The 25,470-nt window shown below is 37.1% G+C and overlaps 2 protein-coding genes across 11 annotated transcripts in view; one reads left to right on the top strand and one right to left on the bottom strand.

The window, feature by feature from the left end:
• The window catches only part of TFG (trafficking from ER to golgi regulator), a 33,712-nt gene extending 23,163 nt beyond the window's left edge, over nt 1-10,549 (top strand). For 2 of the 6 annotated variants that reach the window (XM_032852051.1, XM_032852053.1), the window contains exons 7-8: nt 6,233-6,331; nt 9,735-10,549. In XM_032852051.1, the coding sequence (XP_032707942.1) occupies nt 6,233-6,331; nt 9,735-10,117 (482 nt within the window). In that variant the 3' untranslated portion in view covers nt 10,118-10,549. Of the gene's footprint in view, nt 1-6,232; nt 6,332-8,915; nt 8,957-9,734 lie in introns of all 6 variants that reach the window. The other 4 variants (XM_032852052.1, XM_032852054.1, XM_032852055.1 and 1 more) reach the window with 3 other exon arrangements.
• A 570-nt stretch (nt 10,550-11,119) lies between these two features.
• ABI3BP (ABI family member 3 binding protein) overlaps nt 11,120-25,470 on the bottom strand; it is a 245,382-nt gene continuing 231,031 nt past the window's right edge. For all 5 annotated transcript variants that reach the window (XM_032852058.1, XM_032852062.1, XM_032852059.1 and 2 more), the window contains 5 exons: nt 16,282-16,361; nt 15,490-15,519; nt 14,664-14,825; nt 13,292-13,414; nt 11,120-12,097 (listed from right to left, as the gene is read on the bottom strand). In XM_032852058.1, coding sequence (XP_032707949.1) covers nt 11,982-12,097; nt 13,292-13,414; nt 14,664-14,825; nt 15,490-15,519; nt 16,282-16,361 — 511 coding nt within the window. In that variant the 3' untranslated portion in view covers nt 11,120-11,981. The remainder of the gene's footprint in view (nt 12,098-13,291; nt 13,415-14,663; nt 14,826-15,489; nt 15,520-16,281; nt 16,362-25,470) is intronic.

Consider the following 25,470-nt stretch of genomic DNA (forward strand, 5'->3'; position numbering starts at 1 on the left):
ACGAAAAAGTGCTTATGTGAATATAAATACATGGCAGAAGATCAGGAAGGAGTCATACCAGTTACCTGTCAGTGGTAACCAGGGGGCCAGAGGTGACCCACTGAGATGGCATTTCATTTTGCCTCATACTTAAGGTGCTGTTTTATTTCGTTCTCCCTTCCCTTCTTGCATGTTTATTATTTTTATAATTGGAAAGATTTTGAAAATAGAGGTAGAGCATAACTTAAGTGTAGTTCTTTTGTAAGATAAATAGCCCTTTAAATTTTTGTGCAATTAGCAATATGCCTTTTGTGGAAAAAAAAAAAAGCAGTGTATTTTAAATCAAACTTGTCTTCTCTAAATGATATGTCCTTGGATGAGCAATTCAGTCTCTCTGGGTTTTAATATTCTCTCACTCTCAATTAGGAAAATTGGACAAAACTAGTGGTACTAAAAGAATGTCTCTAGTGCTGATTGAAATATAGTTGAAAGCTCACTATTTAAACAGGTAAAAGGCTCATTACCATGAGTGAAGGGGATTGAGAGGTCACAAGCTCAGTACAGCAGGCACTGAAGTTTAAAAACTATATACATTCTACTTTAAAACAAACACCAGGTGGTGCTTTAACTACTTTTATAAAGGGACCAGGTGGTGGTATGGTGTTTTTTCAGCATCAGAATAAGTGACTGAGTTTATCAATCATATTTAAAAAAAATTTATAGTCTAAAATGAACGGATTTTGTAATAGAATAATTTTCGTAATAGAGTCCTAATCATTCTGTGGCTTTTTTTAGAGTTGTCCTGCTGGATGAATTCTAGGCTTAGGGTCTAGCAGGTGGCAGTTTGCTGGCAAGTGGGAGAAATGTCTTACTGCTTCAGCCTCTTGTCAACCAAGTTTATAGTTTTCATTTTGTATTAAGGTGAAACTGCCCAAACCAGAATAAATGGAACTGAAGCAGATGTAGGCTGAAACAGGGAGGCAAAGCAGAGTTTGGATATGATGGGACTTAAGTTGTTACTTAAATTCCATAAAAGGGGCCTTGGAATTATAAATATTTTTTCTAAGAACTTTAATCTTAATATGTTCTCAGTTCAGGTGAACTGACATCATTTTTTTTTTTTTTATCTTATCTCAAGCGGTATATACTATTGCAGAATGACAGTTGGAAGGATAATTGTACCAAATAATGTTTGCTTGTTCACTTATAAAGGAATGAGATTTAATGCTCCCTCTTAATGTCTCACATTATTTTATTGTGTTTAATTAAAAATTATTTTCAAATAGGTAAAAATTTTAAAATATAAGAGGTTAAACAGTGAAAATTAAATATTGTCTATCCCACCTCTGATGTCTGGCAACCAGGTTCCTTTTTCCGGAAGCATCAAGTTAGTTTGCTATGCACTGAATTCCTTTAGGATGGCATTAACTGTGTGCCTTGCTGAAACTGTTTTTTGTTTTTTTTTTTTTAGTTTAACATATACTATAAAAACATACACTATAAAAATTGTACAGTTATTAGTAGGTGACATCAGTCAGTAGCTTTCGGGAGGTGAATCTCTAGAGCATGCTGTCCAGAAGAAATACAGTGGAAGTCATAAGTACTTTTTTTTTATTTATTACATTTAAGAAAGTTTTTAACAAGCTAAAACTAATGTTAATTATATATTTTACTTAATGCAGTATCTGGTGTATCGACATGTCATTATTATTAAGAAGTTTTTAAATTTTTTTTGAAGTTATTAATGTTTTACATCCTATTTTTTGTACTGCACATTGGAAATCTAGGGCGTGACACCACTTAGAAACACTTCAAAAACCCATACAGGATTTTAGTTAAGACTAGCTGCATTTTGGTGCTTAATGGCCGTATGTGGCTGCTGCCTGTTGTATTGGATAGCACAGCTCTAGGTTAAGATGTCAGTTACTTACAGGATAAATTATAGGCTATTTTAATGAATACTTTTTGACATATGGTATATAGTGAGTCCCTGACATCATCACCAGTTAGATCAGCTACTAGTTAGAATTTGAATATAATATTTACCAAAAATCTATTACTAAAAATAGGTTAACATAACAATCTCTTAGAATAGAATACGAAATAATCTAAAAACAAATCTGAATTATTTTACTTAAATACCATAAAAGGGATCTTGGAATTGTAACATGTAAAGCATGAAAAAGGATAATAATGTCCGCTTTGTTTATTTTCATGATGCTCAACATTCTGTTGATCTTTTTAATCAGACATATTAAGACTTAAATCCTTGGGCGGGGGGGAAGTTGCTGTTACTGGAAAACTATGTGCAGTTGAGTAGTTGCCAAAAACATGGAAGTAAGTGTTGAGGACACAGAGAAGAGCATTAAAAAAATCATCAGAGACCAGGAGGTCTTTTGACAAACCAAAAAGGTGAAAAGGATATAATTAAAATATGTAAAATCCTGTGACAAGATAATATGACCTGAATAGTCTTTTAAAATCACTTTTATTACATAAATTTTGAAACCTAGACAGAAGTGGAACTAAAATAATGAACTCCTTGTGGATCCATCATGCAGCCTCAACACTTACCGATGTTTTGGATTTCTTTATTCATCTATCCTTCTTGCCCTGCCCTCCTTTTTTAACTTGCTGGAGTATTTTAAATCAAGTTCTACACCTTATTTCACTCAATTGTTTCAGTATGCATGTGTACTGATAAGCTTTTCTTTTAACATAAACTGTGCTATTACATCTAACAAAATTAAGTGATTCTTAATGTCATTACATAGTAGTCTGTATTTGAATTTCCTTAATTGTCTCATAATTACCTATTACAGCAATGGCTTGTTCACATCAGGAATATAACTAGATTTACACTTTTCATTTGAGTATGTGTCTTATTTTTCAGGAGCTGTCACCGCTACATGTTTCCAAAGTTAAAAACTATGTGTTTTAATTATCTGTTGCTATGTAACAATTTATCCCAAAACAGATGCTTCAAACTACAAACATTTATTTATTATCTCATGCAGTTTGAAGGAGTCAGGGATCTGGGAATAGCTTGGTTTGTCTCCGAGTCTCCTGAGGTTGCAGTCCTCGGAAGCTTACTCTGAGCTAGAGGATGTACTTCTAAGATGACTCTTTCACGTAGTCATCAGGAGGCTTCAGTTCCTTACAGGGACCTCTCCTAGGCTGCTTAGGTGACCTCATGCCATGGTGCTTTCCACCAGAGAGTAAATGAATGAGCAAGAGAGAGTTAGGGTAGCTATCTTTTATGACCTGTCTTCAGAAATGCCATGATTTCTGCAATATTCTGTTAATGTGCAGGTCAGCCCTGTTGAGTGCGAGGAGGAGATTACACAGGGCAGTGAATGCTCATGTGTTTATGGCTTATTCTTTGCTCTTTTTGTATTCTGAAGTTAATCTTGCATTTCTAAAAATGAAAAGGATACAAGGAATACATGGGCAGAAGTCTTGTGTGAGTGCTCTGATGGGCAGGGGCTAATCCCAGAGGCTGGTACCACTCTGCGTAACAAATTGCAGTTCCAGGAGTTTCACAAAGACTCTCTGCTTCACCCTAGTCTCTTTCTTCCCTTAGGTAGTAGTTTTTATTATGTTTACTTTATTCTAGTGATTCTTCCTGAAAATATAATTCATAAAACATACACACGTATGTATTACTCAAAACACAACTTACTCTAAACTATGTCTCTACCTTGCTTTTTCACTTAATAATCTATCCCTTAGCTCTCTTCTTTTTTTTTTTTTTCTTAGCTCTCTTCTTATGAGTATGTGAAGTTATTCCTCTGTTTTTACAACTAAACAGACTTTTTTTTTCAGTGTTCCAAGATTCATTGTTTATGCACCATGCCCAGTGTTCCATGCAATAGTGCCTTCCTTACTACCCACCACCAGGCTCACCCAGCCTACCACCCCTCCCCTCCAAAACCCTCAATTTGTTTCTCAGAGTCCATAGTCTCTCATGGTTGGTCTCCCGCTCTGATTTCCCCCAACTCACTTCTCGGCTCCTCCTCCCAGTGTCCTCTGTAAACACAGACTTCTTAATTACACTTTTAGCATATTGTGACAGCATCTGTTTTGGACTTGAATGAAGTAAATAAAAGGAATACTTTGTGTAGAGATAGTAATAAACCTGAAACCTTTAACCCCAGAGGTGACATTTTCGTAATGGGTTTATAGGAGCTTAGGAAAAAAATAGAATATGTGCTTGCTTTAAGAATAGTTAGTATTACCTGTCAGGTTTTTTTTTTAAAGATTTTTTATTTTTATTTATTTGACAGACAGAGATCACAAGTAGGCAGAGAGGCAGGCAGAGAGAGGGGGAAGCAAGCTCCCCGCTGAGCAGAGAGCCCGATGTGGGGCTCGATCCCAGGAACCCTGGGATCATGACCTGAGCCGAAGGCAGAGGCTTTAACCCACTGAGCCACTCAGGCGTCCCTACTTGTCAGTTTTTATTGAGGAAAACAATTAGGCTGTAAAATCACTAATGACAATAGCCTATTACATGGAGCCTTAATCTCAGCTTTTTTGATGATATCTAAGTTAATATTTATATTAAATGAGATAATGTATACAGAACTTCTTTTAAACTAAAGCTGTAGAGTTTTGCCTGCATTCCAGTGAGGGTTCATATTAGCTGCGTTGACCCCAGGTAAATTGCTCAATTTTTCTATATCTGCAATAGAGATTGCTAATAAGGTTTACTACCCCCACTGCCATGTATTTATTACCTGTTCTGTTCTTTCCTCATTTTTGTACTGTAGAGGCAATCATTTTGGTTTCTCAGAATTAGAACCTATTATCATACTGTTGAACATATTTTTCCCTTTTGATTATATTTCTGTACCAGATTCTGATTACTTTTGTTCTGAAATTTAGTTATGAACTACAATCTAGCATTAAAGTGGTATCTTCCAAGGTAGTTAACTCCTGTGCTACCTTTTGTGCTCTCTGTAGGTCTTAAACCATTAGGAAAGCATTTAAGAAACTTCTATCAGTTTTTTTATTGTTGTATTTGGGAAAAGGATAGTTAAGTGTGTGTGTGTGTATGTGTATATATATGCATATACGTGTATATATATATATACATATAAATATAGTTAAAAAGTAGATTTTATTTCTATTATAAAAAGCAGACAACTGCTTGCTAGGAAATAAGCTGGCTATAAATACAGGCATATCTCATTCAGTTCCGCAGTACGTAGGGCTGAGTGGGGAGCCCAGTAGAGTGAGCTCTGTCCCTTGATTTCAGGCTGTGAGTGCTAGCTGCCTGTGGTACCTCAGTTTGAGTGGTGGCACTAAGATAATGGGACTTTTTCACTTGTCCCTTTCTGCCAGAAATAGGCTATTTATGCATAATCTTTTAATTAACAGCAGGTAGTTTGAATATTTATGAAAGAATTAGCCAGTGTATAATTGAAGATCTAAATATTAGCTAGCTATTAGAATGCAAGTTTTATTGCTAGTCTAGGTATTAGATCTAGCTGAATCCACTGTCAGGACAAGAGTAAAGTAGTAGAGATGAGAAACATGTGGACCAATAAATCCTTGGTTGTTTAGAAAGCACGCAAGTGGTAACAGTGTCCAAAGGTTTTTCTGTAGGAACTGTGATCACCTGACCCCCAAACAGGACTCTCATTTTCCAGTATACGTGCTCAGCAAGTGTACAGTGAGGGAACATTCAGACTTTTTCAGATTTCACATGATGGGCGAGGACGTTCAGATGATGGAAAAGCACACTATTGTCAGATGCTACAGGTGTCTTTGAGGTCTGCCGTGAAAGATGTCTCCTAGTTCCTTGTTACCAGAGTCTGTTCATATGGTAACAAAGGTTCAAACCTTTAGAATAAATACAGTGTTTAGGGAGAGATGTAGGAGCTCTCAATTGTATTTGTTCCTTTCCTCAGATTTTTATTTCTTGATTTTTGACTTGGTTGATTTTTACAGAACATAAGCAGTACCTGTCTGTTGGCAGTGGGGTTCGAAAGCTTGTTTTTCTGGAATTTTTGAGTGACCACACTAGTGGTGTTTGCTGCCGCTGCCGAGTTCCCTGCAGTCGGTCCACAGCACAGCAGCGGTGTTCAGTTGTTCGTTCTTTGTTTTGCAGCGCTTCAGCGGGAACGGACACATCCTTGGGGCTTGTTGCTGAGTGTATTTATGTGTTGGGGTGGGGAGAGAATTAAATGTACTTTAAAAATATTTCTCTCTGCCAAATGAAACCTATTTTCCCTTGTCTTGTCTTTTTTAGGTCCGATGTACCAGCAGTACCCGCAGCAGGCCGGCTACGGGGCTCAGCCCCCGCAGGCGCCACCTCAGCCGCCCCAGCAGTACGGGATTCAGTATTCAGGTGAGCGCGCGTCCAGAGGGAGGTGACTCATTGGTTGTGAGCTGTTTCTGAACTCATTACACTTTGATCCTTTCCTCTTCACTCCTTGATTTGTAGTACTTACATTGTCATAGGAGGCGTTAAGTATTTCTTTGTGGGAGGAAATACATTTGTTTATTTTTAAAGTTTTGCATAAATATTTAAGTTAGCATTTCAGTCAACAGTCACAGTATGTGATTTTTTAATAACTGATAGTTTGAAAACATTTTAACACAAGCTATCTTATACTGAAATGATCTACACCTCTTGGGTGACTCAGAACGGCAGAAATGCAAGATTTTTTCACCCATTGTATGTCACATGTAATTCCATTGTATTGTAAAAATACTAACATTTTCCTCATACATGAAAAGGCAATCTTAATAAATAAGAACCAAATTAAGCTACTTAGGTTTTTAAATCTCCCGAAGTATGTGGGAATACAAAAATAGGCCAAAAAAATAAACTTGTGTCAAATGTAATCCGGGCAGCTAAGAATATTGAATGTAGGCATTCTGGGTATTTTCTTTTACCTTTTGTCCACTGAAGATTATCCATATTTAAATATGAAATCTCTAGTGTAGCTTTGACTGTGATCATTATAAATCAGATAACTTTATATTTGTTGTATCAGAGAGGGAGTTTATGTTTAACTCATGTTTCACAGCCAAAGATTTAAGTATCAAAAGTTCATATAATTAAAAATAATTTATCTAAGTTGAATCTTGCCTAAAATTCTGTTTTACAGAGTTTTATAGTTCAACAAGAGCAGGAATTAGCTAACTATAGTCATGGACCAGATATGGCATGTCACCAGTTTTTGTGAATTAAGTTTTATTGGAACACATCTGCACCTGTTCATTTCTGTGCTGTCTGTTGCTCTGTCGTGGCAGAGCTGAGTAGTTGCAGCTGAGACTGTGTGGCCCACAAAACCTAGAATATTTACTCTCAGGCTGTCCAAAAAAAGTGTCATGACTTCTGCACAAGTCCATAAAATTCCATCTTTAATTGAAGTTTGGACATATTTTAGCGCATGTAGCAGTTTTCATATGGATTGTATTTGCTATAGAGTGATTTAACCTATAGCTGTTAGTTTTTAATTATGTAAAATAGGTGGGATGAATTTAAGCTTGGATTATGCTATTAGGATTATTTTAGGTTTGCAGTCCTTTAAAGTCAGAGTGTTATAAATTATATAATTTGTAGAAATAATAGATATCAGATCTGAAAAGACCTAGTCATCATTCTAATCCAGGGGATTTCAACTCCCTCTGTGCTTCAGAATCACCTGGAGAGCTTTTTTTGAAAGCTAAAGGTGCCTAGGCTCTACTCCCAGATATTTTGTTTCATTTGGTTAGGAATGGGACTCGGGCTTTGATATTTTAAAAGCATTGTAGGTCATTCTAAAGTGTAGGCAGGGTTGAAAACTTTTTGTACTTGTCTAGCCAACTCATTTGAAAAAAGAGGCAGTTGTAACGGGTTCAGAAAGGTTGTGACACATGAAGGACATGCAGCCATTCAGTGGGGGAGCTCAGAGTCGGTGTATTTGACTTTGCTGTTAATTAATATCATTCTGCATTCTCCAGCCTAGGGCAGTGGTAGCAGACTTAGCTGCCATAAAAGGCTAGATAGTAAGTATTTTAGACTTTGTGGATCATATGATCCCTTGTCCTACGCTATTCATTAATTATTTTTAAAAAATCACATAATTTCCATTTCTTGAGATTTTTGTTGTTCTTCAAAGTTGTTTTTCAAGGGAGAGGGTGGGGCTGTACACATAATAGAAGCACTGCCACATTATGATCAAAGAGTTAATAGGTTGCTAATGAAATGGCATTAGGCCCATAGGAGTTATTCCCTCTGTTGAGAAATAATTAAGGATTTGGTTGTTCCCAGCCTCAGTTAAAAAGCCAGTCTGGATTTGAGCTGCCAGGATGAAAAGGCAGCAGTATTTTGCTCAGAGTCTTAACTTGTATAGACATTTTCAGTGTAAAAGCTGAGTTCTTCTGTTTCTTCAAAACTTACAGTTAAAAAAATGAAGCAAATAAATTTTATGTAGAGGATAGGAGAAGTTGTATGACATTCAAGATTTTATCATGAATTGACTTCAGTATTTGAATGCTACCGTAAGTAAAATGCCTTAGATGCTTGATTTACTTATTAAAAGTTAAGCTTGTTCTTAATGATTTTAGTCAGCGTCTTCACTCGAGTAAAATTTAGTTTTCAAATCATCATCTTTGTATTTCTGATCCCACTAGTCCTATTAACTTGAATTTGATTGGGAGATGTGGAAATAGTCAACTAAATACTCTGCTTGGAGACTGTAAGTGGTGGTGGTAACATTGGACCATTTTTGACACTGTTGGTTTGGCAGTTTCCCTCTGCTTTTCCAGTTTTACTCATGGACTGTGTCAGAAAGGTTTCTTTCATGAGTAAATTTTGAACCCAGGTTCAAGGTGAGTTCAGAATATACTCAAATTCATTCAATCCTTTTTTTTTTAATTTAAATGCAGGGTTGTACATATTTTAATTATTTTCTTATGTATCTGGTATTTAATGCTGACAGGATTCCAGTCATTGGAGAGGTTTCATTGCAAGTAGCTGCAGGTGTGTTTCATGGTAGAGATAAAAGATTTTAGTGAAGCAGACTTGTTCTTTAAAAAAATTTTAAAAAAATCCTAGTAAATAATGCATATAGATGTTGATATTGTGGGGCAATATCATGTGCTTTTTATGTGTTATGCTGTTACTACTAAGTCAGAATTCTGAGTTACAAAGGCAAAACTTCAGATACTAAATCTAAAAGAATTTAAGGATTGTGAAAGTGGGTACATAATGTTCATTCTTAAATGGCTTGGTTTTTATAGAGTGAGTGAACCTTAAAGCATCTCATTAGCACAATAAGATGTATTTGTAGCATCATTGCTTCATTTAAAAATATTCATTGTCTCAATGTGTTTTTACTTGGTACAGCTGTTAAGTAGGCCTCCCCTCTACACCAGGTTAATGACTAGCTTTACATTAATTCCTGCATTTATCATTTGAGCATCTATTCTACACTAGGAATTATGCTAGAACAGGTATTTGCTCTTAGGGATTATGTAGTCTAGAAACATTTGTACATTTGTAATGAAGAAATATGTAGTGGTTTCAATTTAGATTAGAGGGTTTAAAAATTGTTTAGAAATAACCTTTTTTTGATACTACTTGGTTTTGAAGTAATATTATATGATGGACTATATATTACCCTACTTGTTATATGAATACTTAGGAATGAGTTTCAATTTCTCATCTTTTTTGGTCCATAACAGTAAGACTAATTCTCTGGAAAACCTTTCACCAAAAGAAAAATACGATCTATATGTACTTTATTTTGCCTTTTCAGCAGGCTATAGTCAGCAGACCGGACCCCAACAACCTCAGCAGTTCCAGGGATATGGCCAGCAGCCAGCTTCCCAGGCACCGGCTCCTGCGTTTGCTGGCCAGCCTCAGCAGCTGCCTGCTCAACCAGCGCAGCAGTACCAGGCGAGCAGTTACCCTCCACAGACTTACACCACCCAGACTTCTCAGCCTACCAGTTACACTGTGGCCCCTGCCTCACAACCTGGAATGGCTCCAAGCCAACCCGGGGCCTATCAACCAAGACCAGGTTTTACTCCACCTCCCGGAAGTACTATGACTCCACCTCCCAGTGGGCCTAACCCTTATGCACGCACCCGCCCGCCGTTTGGTCAGGGCTATACCCAACCCGGACCTGGTTATCGATAGAGAGGCTCCGCTGCGTGGATGACTGTAGCTGCTAGCTATTTGCCTCCCAAAAGACTCCAATACTACTATTTTAATTTGTACTGAAGTTCAGAAATTTAAAAAGCAGAGCATTTTTTATGATATCATTGTTGCTGTTAATTGAAAGTATAATTTGCTGGAACACAAAAAGACCAAAATGAAAAGTGTTTTTCTTCCCTTGCTTAAAAGTGTAGCAGCTGCCTAGTTATTTTGGAACACTACTCTGATGTGTGTAAAATGATTGACTTTCTAGCTTGCCTTGTCTGGAGGATATTAAAACGCTAGGTTGAAGTTTAGCCATCTTAACTTGGCTTTTTATTAACATGATGTACTAAACTAGACCCCTTTGAGAAGACAACTAGGTATTATGTATAAAATGTAACATTGATAGGTTAATAAAGATAATTGAATCCAGTAGTGGTCTTGTGTATGTTAATGACTAAATTCCATGAGAAAAAGAAGAAATAGAAATTCTTTTTGCTGTTTGGTCTCAAAATGAAGTATAGGCGTTTTAACTTAGAGTTTTCTGTTCTAAGAAATTTTGTCCTGACTTTGAAAGAAATGCATTTAATAATCATTGGTTTGAAACAATGAAACTTCTTTGAAATAGATTTCAGAGGGAGACAAATTAACATTACATATAACAATTACATATAAACACAACAGTTACGAGGGGGTTTTGGGTAGATCTTGAATAACTTTGAGATGTTCCTTATATAGATGAATCATTCAGAAATGAAGAACTCCGTCTTAAAAAAACTACATCTCTTTATTGCAGAGTTTATACTTGCTTGAAAAATACAAAATGTAGCGTTGATAAACTTGAAGCATGTTGAAAGGTAAGCAGAGGAAAGGTCCTTTCAGAAAGAGGGCAATAATGCAGCATTCCCATGTCCCTCCCCAAATGAAGGACTTTTTTTTTTTTTTTTAAGTTTTCATTACAGATTGAGTTAGACAAAATTACGAAAACATTCTCTGATACATTCCTAGAGGTCTAAAAACAGGAGTACCTGTAAAATGTAGGGGTGTTTGTGCTCAGACTTCACATTCAGTCTCTACGTACAGCTTCATTAGAATTATATTAACAGTATGAAGACAAATCCCTGGTTAAAGGGTAGTTTGACAAAGTACATTCAGACATTGTAGCATATTTATGGGTAGAGAAAGAACAAAATGGATATTTTGAAATTGAACAGATCAGATATTCTATTTGGTTTGCAGCTGAAATCAAATATAATGATTCAAACAGGTTTTTTAGTAATTTGCACAGATTTAAAGAAATGTATATTGGTATGAATGGTTAAGTATTGAAATGCTTCAGAAAAGCTGTTTAGCTATTGCTAAAAATTTAAAGTTTAAATAAACATGAATATTAGGACCTTTATTCCCCCCAGATACAAATGCTCAAGATAATTTGATCTAATAAGTTAAACCAAGTTGAGATTTATGGCATTAACTCACCAGTAAGAAGAATGCACTTTAATAAAAGGAAATATTTTTTAAAAAGTATATTAGTTTTTGATGTTAAATTTGTTATAAAAGTATCTCAAAACATCATTACAACAGAGTGATAAATAATATACAAATGATCTCTTAAAATACCATGAGTAGGGAGCCAGCTTCCCTAAAAATGTTATTTTGTTAATGTCAATATCTTGTTTTCTTAAAATGATTTTGTAAAACCTGATAAATATTCTCAGCAATATTTCTAATAAACATCTACTATTGCTATTAAACTTTAATACATAGTAAACATAACAGCTTTAAATGAATGTGACAAATACTGTTTCCAATTATTTTTTTGCCATGATAAGACAGAAGGCACTTTTGATTCTGATTGTAGCATCTACCATTTTCCAGGAATTGTGGTCCCACATTCATACCACTGGACATAATTGATTTGGGTGTGACCACCTATTTCTCCAAATTGGACAGGTTCCTGACGAACTGCTCTGAAATAGCCTAAGAAGGAAAATAATTTTATTTTAATAGCTGCTATATTTTTGCCCACACCACTCACAGATGGAAGGGTGTCCTTGTACGACTGAATGTTACTATAGGTGATGTGAAGTATTTTAGAAAATGGAGAATACCAAACAGCCTGGTGTCTCCTGGAGGTTGTAATGGCTAGCTAAACATGAGGGGTGCCTGAAACTCCTCTGACCTGTGCCTTAACGAGGTGGAATGAGCTGGTTGGTAGCATCTGGGAGACAAAGCTGAAAAGGGGCAGGAGTCAGGGTCGGGGGCTGGTTTGTGTTTTGAGTGTGATTGAGCACGTTCAGTAGTCTGCGCAGTATGGACTAGTCATGGTCTATGAAGAACTGACCAAGTACAGGGCTAGTTACTACAATGGCAGGAATGCTAAATTTCTGAAAATTAAACTTAGGTGAAATCTTCCTTCAAGGACTCTATAATAAATGATAATTTTTGCAACAGATGTAAAATGTTTTGGCAGTGTACACAATTTACAGTATATTTTATATCCAGTGCCTGAGTGGCAGCACTTTCAACTTCCTGTTAATTGGGTTCACAGATAAAAACACCAACTATAGTAAAAGGGGACTTAAGTGCTCTGTAACAAAACATGTTGCTGAAAAGACTAGTCAAATAATGCAGAAACCTCTGAGTGATTGCTGAGTAACATGGACATTTAATTTACTCTCTCCTGCCCTGCCTGGCTAAGGATTAAATTTTCAGTCTTTTAAATCCTCATGGAGCAGCTTAGTGCTAATATGTCTTTAGCAAGTTGCAGTGGTTATTCATTACTCACCAGAATTTTTTGATTTTAATTATATTTATGTGGCAAATAAGGGAATTAAAAAATGGCTGTGTGCTCTGTGTAAGTATAAGGTAATACAGGAGTGATTTAAGGTTGGGAAACACTACTCTGTTTTTGCAAAGTGAAGTTTTCTTGAAGTGGAATGTCTATAGAGGTCTGTGTAATTTCTCTAAGGAGTCAAGTCTTAAGGACTGGTAGGAAAGTTGAGAAACTTCTATTAAGGTCTTACATGAAGTTTTTTTTTTTTTTTCCTAGTCAGATAATTAGAGCAGTAGTACTGTAGAATTATTTTTGAAGTGATTGTTTTCCTTAGCTTGAATTCTTTTTGTGTTAATTTGAAAAATCCCCTTACTTAGGAGGAGGCCCAGAAAACATACCTTCCTTGGTGGGTAACTGGTCAGAACTGAGTTGCTGTCCTGTGCGTCCATCTAAAAACGAGTCCACAAACTGGCAGTGGTCTTCTCCATGGCCTCTCTGATCGCCTATGTTATAAAATTTTCCTAAGGAACGAGAAATTTAAAGGATCATGAAGTGTTACTATCTTCGATAGAGGATAATTCTGAAATATTCCAGTTTTTTCTGATAGTCTTTTCTATTTTTACTTTTCCCCCCCTTCACCCTAGTTCAAGCCACCAGTGTCTCTTGACTGAACACTGGAAGTCTTCAGCTGCCACCACTGCTTTTACTCCTCTCTCTCTCTCTTACTCCCTTACCCCTCCACTCATCCCAGAAATCAGGCATCTTTTTAAAATGCAGCTCAGATGTTACTCTTCATAAATCCCCCCTGCACACACCTATTATATTCAAAAGAAAACCCAAAATCCTTACCTGGTGTCCAAGTCCCACAGGATTCCACACCTGTCTGTCTGGCTGCCCCTCTCCTTCTGAAGCCTCAGCCACACCAGGGGCCTGGCCAGGCATGTTCCAGCAGGGCCCTTGCTTTTTCTCCCCTCTACCTCTAGTGCTTCATCCCTAGAGTTTTGCTGGGGTGGTTCCTTCTCATAGTTTTCTACTTAGCATAAACCTTAGCTTTTCAGAGAGGCCATTCTAACTAAAGAAGCTTCCCCTGGAACATTTTCTTTCACCCTTTTTAATTTTTCTTCAAAGCACTGCATGCAATTTTTATTTACATGTCTGCGGTCTATCCCTACTAAATTAGAAGCTGTGTACTGCTTTGTCCTTAGCACCTAGAAAACCTCTGAACAAAGCAGCTATTTGCTGAATGACTGACCAAATGTCTACCTCTCCGTGTTGTTGTGACCAGCCTTGTTTAAAATTTTTTTTTCTTTTTTGTTTAAAATTATTATTGTGTGAATACAAAAGAGAAAATAACATTACCACTGAATCTGGAGCAAGGAGTTATCACCCTCGCTGTCAGGTGTTTTGATCTCTGGGAGACTTAAATCTTAAATCTGCCCTATTCCTTCCATGATGACTGTTACATACACTCATTTTATCATCAGTGGGCTCTCTGTGCCTGGTGGCTGTGACACAGTGAGCTTCAGTGTGGCAAGTGCGTTCACATGCAAGTTTGCCCGGACGATTTTGTTTCACACTGCATTTTCATTATTTACATTCTGATCGCATGCCTCTAATCCCAGGCTGAGTATTCCAGTAACATGTTGCTCAAAATGAAGAACTGTTTCTATCACACCTTGGTGTGGGGAGCCATCCGTAGGAAAGGCCAGGTTACAGAATGCTGTGAAGCATTCCCTGAAGGCTTGAAACAGAGCCGGTAGCCTTGCTTACCCGTGAGGGAGTCACTCAGATAAATCTTGTAGCGGAGAGAGTTGCACAGCTGCACCCCTACAAACTTCTTATACCACGTCCGTTTGACATACTGTTTGCCCTTACATTCTGAGTAGGAGTCTGAGTTAAAGGGTCTTTCAGTCCAGATGGCATCTCTTCCGGCTGCATAAGGAAAACACATGCCTTGAGTTTAGCATTTGGGTGCTGAAGAGCTAAATATCTTTAGCTAAAAAGTACTAAATATTTTTTTAAAAAGTCATTTGCAAAGTTCATTGTCAGCCTGCTGATAACCTGGTTTTCTCCAATGCTAAATATTGGACCCAAAATAATGTATTGAGTTTAAACATATAAACTCCCACCTAAGTTCCTGTCAGTAGCGAGATAAGCAGTATGTTTAGGTTTCAAGTAACCTGTGCAGGGCTGCATGTGGCCAGCATTCCCTTAGGGACAGATTTAGGTTGTTGTGTTTTGTTTTTGGGAGGGGGGGTTGTTTGTTTTTGGTAGCATAGTATATAATTTAAACTGATGCTTTAATGTGACTTCTCATTAAAAGTGGAAATGAGGAGGTTGTGTCTTGACTTACATAACTGAAATTTTGAGCTGAATGAAATGAATGAAAAGCAAGTTTCAAAATACACGACTTGTTCCCCCCAAACGTTACAGGTTCTCAGTGTTAGGGAGGGTTCTAGGTAAGCATTCCCACCTGACTGATAGTCTAAGACAAAGTGGACTAAAATGAAATCATGACTAAAATGCCACCATGCTTGTTTAGTTGAATCAGTTTAGAAAGGCATGTAGTTATGTTCACACGGAGACAGGTACTTACCAGAAACTGGCTCGCTCACTCTTGGGTCCGCTGAAGAGAAACAGCAAACAAGAGTCAGATAGTACATTAGGTAAGTCCCAGCGGGCCAGCAGCACAGTGAAGCAGTTGGATCCTGACAGTTAAGTCTGACTTGCAAAATGGTACACTCTTGCTAAAGACTGAAGTGTGTTTTGTTTTAGAGCTATTTTCCATAAACAGTCTCCTGCCAGGTACTCAGCTGTATCTTTTGGAATCTTTGTTGCTCTTCAAGCTCTCACTCCATTTTAAAGCTTCCTCTTTCAGATTCAGACAGAAATTACTGATGGTAAAGTCACCAGAATGCCATGAAGTGCAGCTGGTGTAAAAATGACACTACTAACGCTATGAGTACAGATCTATCTTTTAAAGAAATTGGAGTATAGAAGATCAGACATTTTCACAGCTGTTTATCAAAAAAACTACCAAATGAATTCCGTTTCTGGACGTACTATGACTGTGTCTGATATTTTGATTCTGGCCATTGATTCTAAGCATCCAGAGGGAGTATTCATTCACTAGTTTTTTGAGTATACATTGATAAACTTTTTATCTTTTAAACTGGTATGTCTTTTTTTTTTCTGACATCAAAATAAGTGAGAAAAGATGTATGTAATGTTTCCTTATGGCTCTTTTTATCAATCTGCTTTCTCAAAATTAAACACTTTATACACTGTTCTATACACTGTTCATTTAGCTGTGTTTCAGAGAAGCTCTTTAGGCAAAACACTGTGGCCTATTAATATCCTGGGTGGGCATTACTGTTGATGTGATTACCTGATTCAGTGCTGAATGCCACCGTGTTGCTGGGTGGGCCTTCTCCAAGTGGGTTTTTGGGTTTCACCTGGAATTCATAGCTGTGTAGGAGAGAAATTTTTTTTAAAAAATTGTAATACATTCTTCAGGGGTAGGAAACAATCTTTCTTTGTTATATTGAAATCCTTGATTCTATTTTGAAATCATGAGGTGGTGAGTACACATATATTTGAGAAGCAGCATGGGGAAATAAACTCTACTGATCGAACACCTTGTCTGATGTTTTGTATAAGGATTAAGTTAATAAAAAAAATTGGTGTTGTTTTTTAAAAAGACAGCTAGCTAGTAGAAACAACTAGGCAAATTGGTAAGGAACACAAAAGGAAGAGGTATATGGTGGATCCAGGCTAATTCCAGCAACCAGGAGTCTCTCCTTCAAATGTTTTCGCTACTTCACTACTTAATGGGAAGGTTGCCTTTTATTTCTTATTATCCCAACCCTGGACACGGCCTCAGACTTGGCCAATGTTTCACCTTGTGGGGCTTGAACTATGTATGTCAGAATCACATGATAGAGGGGCATTTGGGAAAGTTTGTTTAAAACACAGATTTCTTGCTTCATCTTGGCTGCTGAATCAATTTTTTGAGGGGGTCTAAGTAGGAATTTGTAACAAGTTCCCAAGGTGAATCCTATACCCACTGACATTTGAGACCTACTGGACTAAGCTAGGGGAACAGGTGCATGTGAAAGTATTTCTATGCAAAGATTTCCTGTCTCTGTCTCCTGGAACTCCGGTGTTCTGTGGATCACAGGAAGCCATACCTCCAGAATAGGGAAATGGTAGTATGACCATGAAAGAGCATGGGCACAAATACTGACTTTTCTTCCTGTACAAATCAGATTCATGTAGGCTAGGCCTTAACTCTTTACATTAAAAAACAAAACACAAAATTAACCTAGATGCCCTGGTGTTCTAAGTATGTTTGATCCTAAGAATTATGCATTAACTTGCTATGCGATATTTACCACACTGTATTCATAGAATAGTTAGAACAAATCCTTTTAAGAAATTCAAGCAGTAAAGCTGTTTGCTGGTTGCCTGAAACTAAGCATTCTTTCCAAAAGCAGACTTAGCAGGAAAATAATTATGAGTGTAAAACCAACTTGAGTCAGCTGATAGCATTTTGAATCTTAAATTTGTACAAGACTTTTGGGAGAGGATTCCTATTTTTGAGAAGTTTGTAATTGAATTAGAATGCAGAACACACAAAAGATGGAAATACATTTTATAAATGAGTGAAAAACAGAAGGAGGACAGCTCTACTTGGTACAGAAGATACTAAGTGGGGAAGTAACAACTTTCTGGAGCTCCAGGAAATCAGATTCTTGACTACTGAGGCAATGCATTATAATACAGCTAAAGTCTCTAAGATGACAGATTCTAGCATTACAACAACGGCAACCATTTTTGAGTGCTATGTATCAAACACATTAACTGTACATATATAAAGTAACAACACACAAACACTACAAGATCAGTATTATCCTATTTTTCAGTTAAGAACAATGAGATTCTTAATCATTGTGCTATTACCGTCTGCTTTTACAAACTGCAATGAGGATTAAAGCTTCCAGGGTTTTTAGTGAAAGACTATATATCAAAGCATTTTATAAACTTAATCAACTGATACAAGGTACCATTATCATTTGCAATAAGAATGCCAATATAAAACCATCCATATCACTCATTTAAATAAATGGCATGTATATAAGATGTTGCTTGGGCATGGAACATTTTTTAAAGATTGAATTCTTGCTCAGAGGCCTGAAGACCTTAAAACACACACACACATACACACACACACACACACCCTATTATGGTGAATGGAAACTGGAAAAAAGAAATAACAAGCATCTGGACCTTGATTTAAGTGGGCAATGCATTCCACATTCCAAGCCATTGCCAAAAACCCTGTGCTTTGGCCAAGTCTGATTGCTGGAACCATCTCCATGTCTTTTTATTTCACAGTTATTTATACTGCAGCTCCATTTGTAGCATGCCACAGATGTTCATAAGCTACTTTTTCTGTTTCTTGCCAACACTTTATGATACTTAACAAGTTTTGAAGAAATCATTTAAAATTAATTAACAGGGAAACTTAAAAGGCATATATTTTTGGGTGTTCAAACCCTATACAAAGAAAATATTTGAAGTGGCAAAATTTTTCTCAGGTAGCACATTCTATCACAAAATTTATGACACTCTAGGTCAAGAGTAATGTTTCAGAAGATAATGATTTCACATAGGGAATGAGCATGCTATTAAAAATTTTCACAAAAGACATTATTTTTGAAAGAATAAAACATTTAATAGTTAGGAAGATCAAATTAAAATGTTACAAATACTAGGATAAAAACTCAGATGAAAAGTGAGCGAAAATAAGGAAATCTGATTTTTCTAGGGAATGTAACACCTAACTAGTAGATTCCAGAAGAGAGAGGAGGTGAAAAGGGTGCACAATTATCCTAGAAAGTAAATAATTTCTCAGAGCTGAGACATGGGCTTCCAGATTTAAAAGCTCTATACTCTCAGCAAAAGTTAAAAAAAGAAAAAACCCTAACCAAAGCAGACAAGTTGAAAAATTTTAGATCACTGGGCTAGAGACAAGATCTTAAATGTTTCTGAGAAGAAAATAGGTCCCATTCAAAGGATCCAGACTCAGAATAGCATTTGACTTCTTAGCAATGGAAGGTAGAAAACTATGTAACGGGCACCCTGGGTGGCACAGTCAGGTAAGCATCTGACTCTTGATTTCAGCTCAGGTCATGACCTCAGGGTTGTGAGATCAAGCCCCACGTTAGGCTTTGCTGTCAGTGTGGAATCTTCTTGTTCCTCTCCCTCTGCCTCTCCCCTTTGCTTTCCCCTCTCTATCTCTAAAATAAATAAAATACTTAAAACAATGGAACAATGCCTTCAAAAGTCTTCTCTTCATTCTAAAGTCTGTCCACCTAAACAACACCATCAGTAAAAGAAAGGATATTTCCAGACATAGAAGAACTCAAAAACATCATCTTCCATAATAATCTATGCTAAAGATGTATTTCTCAAGGAATGCCACAAAGGAAGGGAGTAAAAGAAGACAAAGGATATAAATGAAAAGGATGTAGGAGATGGGGACAAAAGGATGGTGAGGGATTCTAGGAGATATGGAACACAAATACATGGAACAAAGAAATGGAAGTATTTTGCATTTTTGAGAAATGGTCAGTCTAGAAATACGGATTTAATTAACAGAAGAAATAGTGCAAGCAATTGAACACGGAAGAGAGCTGATTAAGATGAGGAAATAGGAGGCTCCTGAGCTCCTTTCGTCCCACAGGCACATCATATGTACAGCTGCACACGGAGGAGTTCTCTCTGAAAGATCCAGAATCTAGCCCAGCAGCTCATACACCCTGGGTAAATGAAAGAACACCCACACTGAAATGGGTAGGAAAGGCTGAGACACACTCTTGCCATAAACCCTGCTCCTGGCATAGTGTCCTGTAATTGGCAGCAAGTCCCCAACTCCCAGCTTCTCCATGAGGAGCATAGGGTATGGACAGCACATCTAATACCCCAACTTTTAAGACTCTCACATGAGGGATGAGGCCCATAAACACCTACTTCTAAAAGCCAATAGGGCTTCCATTCACAAGTCCCTCAGAACTATAGCCAAGAAGCAGTTCTTAACCAGCTAACCCCCCAGGGCTCAGCACAGAGGGAATAGGCAAAACCACCCTATACCAGTATTCCCCACGAGGTTTATTTTCATACTTTAAAAACCTGCTATCTGATGAACATAAGGGAAGGGAAGGAAAAATAAGATAAAAACCACAAAAGACTCTTAACTAGAGGGAACAAACTGAAGGTTCCCGGAGGAGAGATGGGTGAGGGGATGGGATAATTGGGTGATAGACATTAAGAAGGGCACTTGAGGGATGTCTGGGAGGCTCAGTTGGTTCAGCCACTGCCTTCGGCTTAGGTCACGATCCCAGGGTCCTGGGATCGAGTCCTGCTTCAGGCTCCTTGCTCAGCAGGGAGCCTGCTTCTCTCTCTGCCTCTGCCTGCCACTCTGCCTGCTTGTGCTCGCTCTCTCTCTCTCTCTCTCTCCCCCCCTCTCCCTGGCAAATAAATAAAATCTTCTTCTTCTTCTTCTTCTTCTTTTTTTTTTTTTTTTTTAAAAAAAAGGGCACTTGATGTAATGAGCACTGGGGATAATATGCAACTGATGCATCACTAAATTCTACTTCTGAAACTAATAATAAACTTTATGTTAACTAAATTGAATTTAAAAAAAATTTTAAAAACCCCCTGCTATCTGAGGGTGAAGCTTCTAACTATAGCACATATGTGTTGGCTGGCTGCAATCCTCACCAGAGGCTGGGAAACTGTTGGCACCTTCCTTGTCCCCTCCCTCCAGCCTGCTGCAACAGTACAGCTAAGTCAATAGCATCTCCCTGGAAGGAGTGTACAAATATCTGGCATCCTAGCTTTTGTAGCTGCTATTCAAGGGATGCCCCCACTTGCTTGGCTCTGTGAACTGATGGGGCTTGTATTCTTGAGTCCCATAATACTATAGCACACAAAGCATTTTTTTTTTTTTAAACAGTTATAGGAACTCTCCTGCTGGCTATATCCTGGGCCCAGCACAGAGGGAGCAGGCAAAAATGCCCATCTTCCAGGGTCTCTCTGGAGGGGGATTAAGTACATAGTATCCTAGCTGATGAGGGTCCAGTTTATAATTAGGTTGCATCCAGGTGCTGATTGCAAGTCTCCCCTTTGGGACGCTGATGGGTTTGGGAGCACCCTCAGGTACAGAGCCACTAATAACAAAGCAGGTGTTTTGGACAAGCTCAGAGGTTTGAGGGACAGCTAGGACCTTGGGGTGGACTGATTCAAGAGATTCATTTCCTACACAGGACTATTCTATCAAGACTGGGAGAGGTGGCTGTTTTAGCTAATGTGCAAAAATGAACAAAGAAGGAAATTGAAGAAACAGAAGACTATGCTCCACACAAAACAAAGAAAATCTATAGGAATAGACCTCAATGGAATAGATAGTGATTTACCTGCAAATTCAAAGTAATAGTTGTAAAGATGCTTACCAAGATCAAGAGGCAGATTCCTGAACAAAGCAAAAATTTCAATGAAGAGAGACTATTTAAAAAGTACCAAACAAGGGCGACTGGGTGGCTCAGTGGATGAAGCCTCTGCCTTCGGCCAGGTCATGATCCCAGGGTCCTGAGATTGAGCCCCACATCGGGCTCCCTTCTCCGTGGGGAGCTTGCTTCTCCCTCTCTCTCTGCCTGCTACTCCCCCTGCTTGTGCTCGCTCTCTCTGTCAAATAAATAAATAAAATCTTAAAAAAATAAAATAAAAAGTACCAAACAAATCACTTAGCTTAGGATACAATAACTGAACTGAAAAATTCATTAGAGGAGTTCAACAGCAGACTAGATGACCTGTACCAAAGGATCAGCAAACCTGAAGACAGGCTAGAGGAATTCATCTAATCCGAGGAGCCAAAAGATAAAAAAATGAAAATGAGTGAAAATAGCTAAGAGACATACAGGACACCATCAAGCAGACTTGGATACGCATTATAGGGCCCTGTCCAAGAAGGAGGATAGAGAGAGAAAGGGGCAGAAAGCTTATGTAAAGAAATACTGGCTAAAATCTTCCTTAACCTGGAGAAAGAAACAGACATCCATAGCCAAGAAGTCCAAGGAGTTCCATATAGGAGAATCGAAAGATATCCACACTGAGACATGCTATAATTAAACCACCAAAAGTTCAAGACAAGGGGAGAATCTAAAAGAAGCAAGAGGAAAGCACCTTGTTTCATACAGAGGAAGTTCCAAAATACTATCAGCAGATTTTTCAGCAGAAACATTCAGGCCAGAAGAGAGTGGATCTGACATATTCAACATGTTGAAGTTAAAACAAACAAAAAACTACCCAGCAAAATTGTCCTTCAGAATTGAAGAAGAGGGAGAGTTTCCCAAACAAAAGTTGCGAATTCATTCCCACTACACTGGCCTTACAAGAAAGGTTAGGGAGTCCTGGCTGAAATAGAGGATGCCCATTAGTCACAAGAAAACATAGAAAAGTATAAAACTCACCAGTAAAGATAAATACATAGTTATATTCAGAACATTCTAATGTAATCATAGTCGGGCAAATAACTTGCAACTCTTAACGTGAAGGTTAAGAGGAGAGTATGAAAAATAATGATGTAACAATTTGTTAAGGATTACAACAATGTAAAAAAAGTAAGTTGTGATAGCAAAAGCAATGTGGAGGGGAGAGTGTAAAGGTGTAGAGCTTTTGTATGCATTTGAAGTTAAATTGTTACTAGCTTAAAATAGACTGTCATAAATGGTCTGTGTAAGCCTCAGGTTAACAAAAGCAGTTTCCCATGGTAGATACATAGAAGATAAAGAGAAAGCAATCAAGTAAACCTCTACAGGAAATCATCAAATCACAAGGAAAGAGCACAAAAGAGGAAATAAAGGAACAAAAGAATTACAACCAGAAAACAATGAACAAAATAGCCTCAGTAAGTCCAAACCTACCAATAATTACTTTAAATGTCAATAGACAAAATTCTCCAATCCAAGTACAAAGAGTGGCTCAAAGAATAAAAACAAACAAACAAACAAAAAAACCAAGAACCAAGTAAATAAGAGTAAATAAGAGACTCACTTCAGCTTTAAGGACACACATAGACTGAAAGTGAAGGGGTGGAAAAAGATATACCATTCAGATGGGGAGCAAAGAAAGTGGAGTACCATTCAGACAAAATCATAGTGAAACATTGGACTTAAAACAACACCTTGGACTAGGAAGATCTAACAGACATTTACAGAACATTCCATTGGAATACATATTCTCAAGCACACATGTAACATTCTTCAGGATGGATCATATTTTAGGCCACAAATGAAGTCTTAAAAAACTAAAGAAAACTAAAATCATATCAAGCATTTTTTTCTAATCATAATGGTCAGAAACTAGAAATCAATTACATGAAGAAAACTGGAAAAGTCACAAATATGTGGAGTTTCAACAATATGCTCCTGAACAACCAATGGATCCAAGAAGAAATCAAAAGAGTAATCAAAAATATCTTGAGTCAAAGGAAAATGGAAATACAACATATGAAAACTTATGAGATGCAGCAAAAACAATTCAAAAAGGGAAATATATAATGATGAATACCTACAGTAAGACACCAAATAAACAACCTAACTTTACAGCTCAAAGAACTACAAAAAGAACAACGTAAGCCCAAAGTTGGCAGAAGAGAGGAAATAACAAAGATCAGAATAGAAATAAATGAAATAGAGACCAAAAAAACAATAAAAAAGATCAATGAAACTAAGAGCTGGTTTTCTAAAAGATAAACAAAATTGATGAAACTTCAGTTAAGGAAAAAGAAGACTAAAATAAATAAAATCTGAAATGAGAGAGAAGACATTACAACTGATTCCCCCCAAATAAGAGGCTACTTTAACAGATTATACTGCAACAAATTGTGTAATATAGAAAAAAATGGATATATTCCTAGAAACAAAAAACTTACCAAAACTGAACGATAAAGAAATAGATAATCTGAACAGAACATGACCAAGTGGGATTCAGTCCAGGGATACAAAGATGGTTCAACAACCACAAATCAGTCAATGTGATGTATACCACTCAATAAGATGAGGGATAATCCATATAAAGTCAGTAGATGTAGAAAAGCATTAGATGAAATTCAACATGCTTTCATGACAAAATCTCTCAAAAAAGTGGTATGGAGGGAACACATCTCAACATAATTAAGGCCATAAATGACAAGCCCATAGCTAACATCAGACCCAACAGTGAAATGCTGAAACCTTTCCCTCTCAGTCAGGAACAAGACCAGGATGCTGCCTCTTGCCACTTTCATTTGACATAATACTGGAAATCCTAGCCAGAGCAATTGGAGGGTGGGGGTGGTGGGAAGCAAGTACTGGCATCCAAATCAGAAAGGAAGAAGTACAACTATCTCTATTTGTGGATGACATGGTTTTATATATAGAAAACCCTAAAGATTCTACCAAAATACTGTTAGAATAAACAAATTTGGTCAAGTTGCAGGATACAAAATCAGTATACAAAAATCCATTGTGTTTTCATATACCAACAATGAATTTTCAGAAAGAGAAATGAAGAAAACAATCCCATTTCTAATAGCATCAAAAAGAATAAAATACTTAGGAGTAAATTTATCCAAGAAGGTAAAAGATTTGTACACTGAAAACTATAAGAAATAGGAAAGGAACTGAGGAAAACATAAATACACGGAAAGACATTCCATGTTAATGAATTAGAAGAATTAATATTGTTAAAATTTCCCTACTATCCAAAGCATTCTATAGATCCAATGCAATTGCTATCAAAATTCAATGGCATTTTTCACAAAAATACAGCAATGAATCCTGTAGTTTGTATGGAATCACAGAAGACCCAGAATGGCCCAGGTCATTTTGAGGAAGAATGGAGCTGAAGGCCTTATGGTCCTGGATTCCCAGCTATATTACAAAGCTTTAGTCATCAAAAATAGTATGGTATTGGTATAAAAAACAGATACATAAATCAATGGAACATAATGCAGAACACAGAGATAAACTCACCCATACACAGTGAATTTATGACAAAGGAGACAAGAATATACAATTGGGGGAAAAGATAGTCTTTTCAAATAACTGGAGTTGGGAAAACTGGACAGCTACATGCAAGAGAATGAAACTGGACCACTATTTTACACCATACACAAAATTAACTCAAAATGGATTAAACACTTGACTCTAAGATCTGCAACCAGAAAACTAATGGAAGAAAACCTAGGGGGTAATCTCTTAGACATCAGACTTGGCAATGATTTTTATTTTTTAATTTGATACCAAAAGTAAAGGTAACAGAAGCTAAGAGATATGAGACTACATAAAACTAAAAGCCTTCTGCACAGCAAAGGAAATCATCAACACAAAGAAAAGGCAACCTATAGAATGGGAGAAAATATTTGTAAAACATGTATGTGATAAGGGGCTAATAAACAAAATATAAAGGGAACATATGCAACTCAATAACAGAAAAGTAACTGAATTAAAAACTGGGCGAAGGACCTATATAG

This window comes from Lontra canadensis, unplaced genomic scaffold (genome assembly GCF_010015895.1).
Source record: "Lontra canadensis isolate GAN:19392208 unplaced genomic scaffold, GSC_riverotter_1.0 scaffold6, whole genome shotgun sequence".
NCBI classification, from domain to species: Eukaryota; Metazoa; Chordata; class Mammalia; order Carnivora; family Mustelidae; genus Lontra; species Lontra canadensis.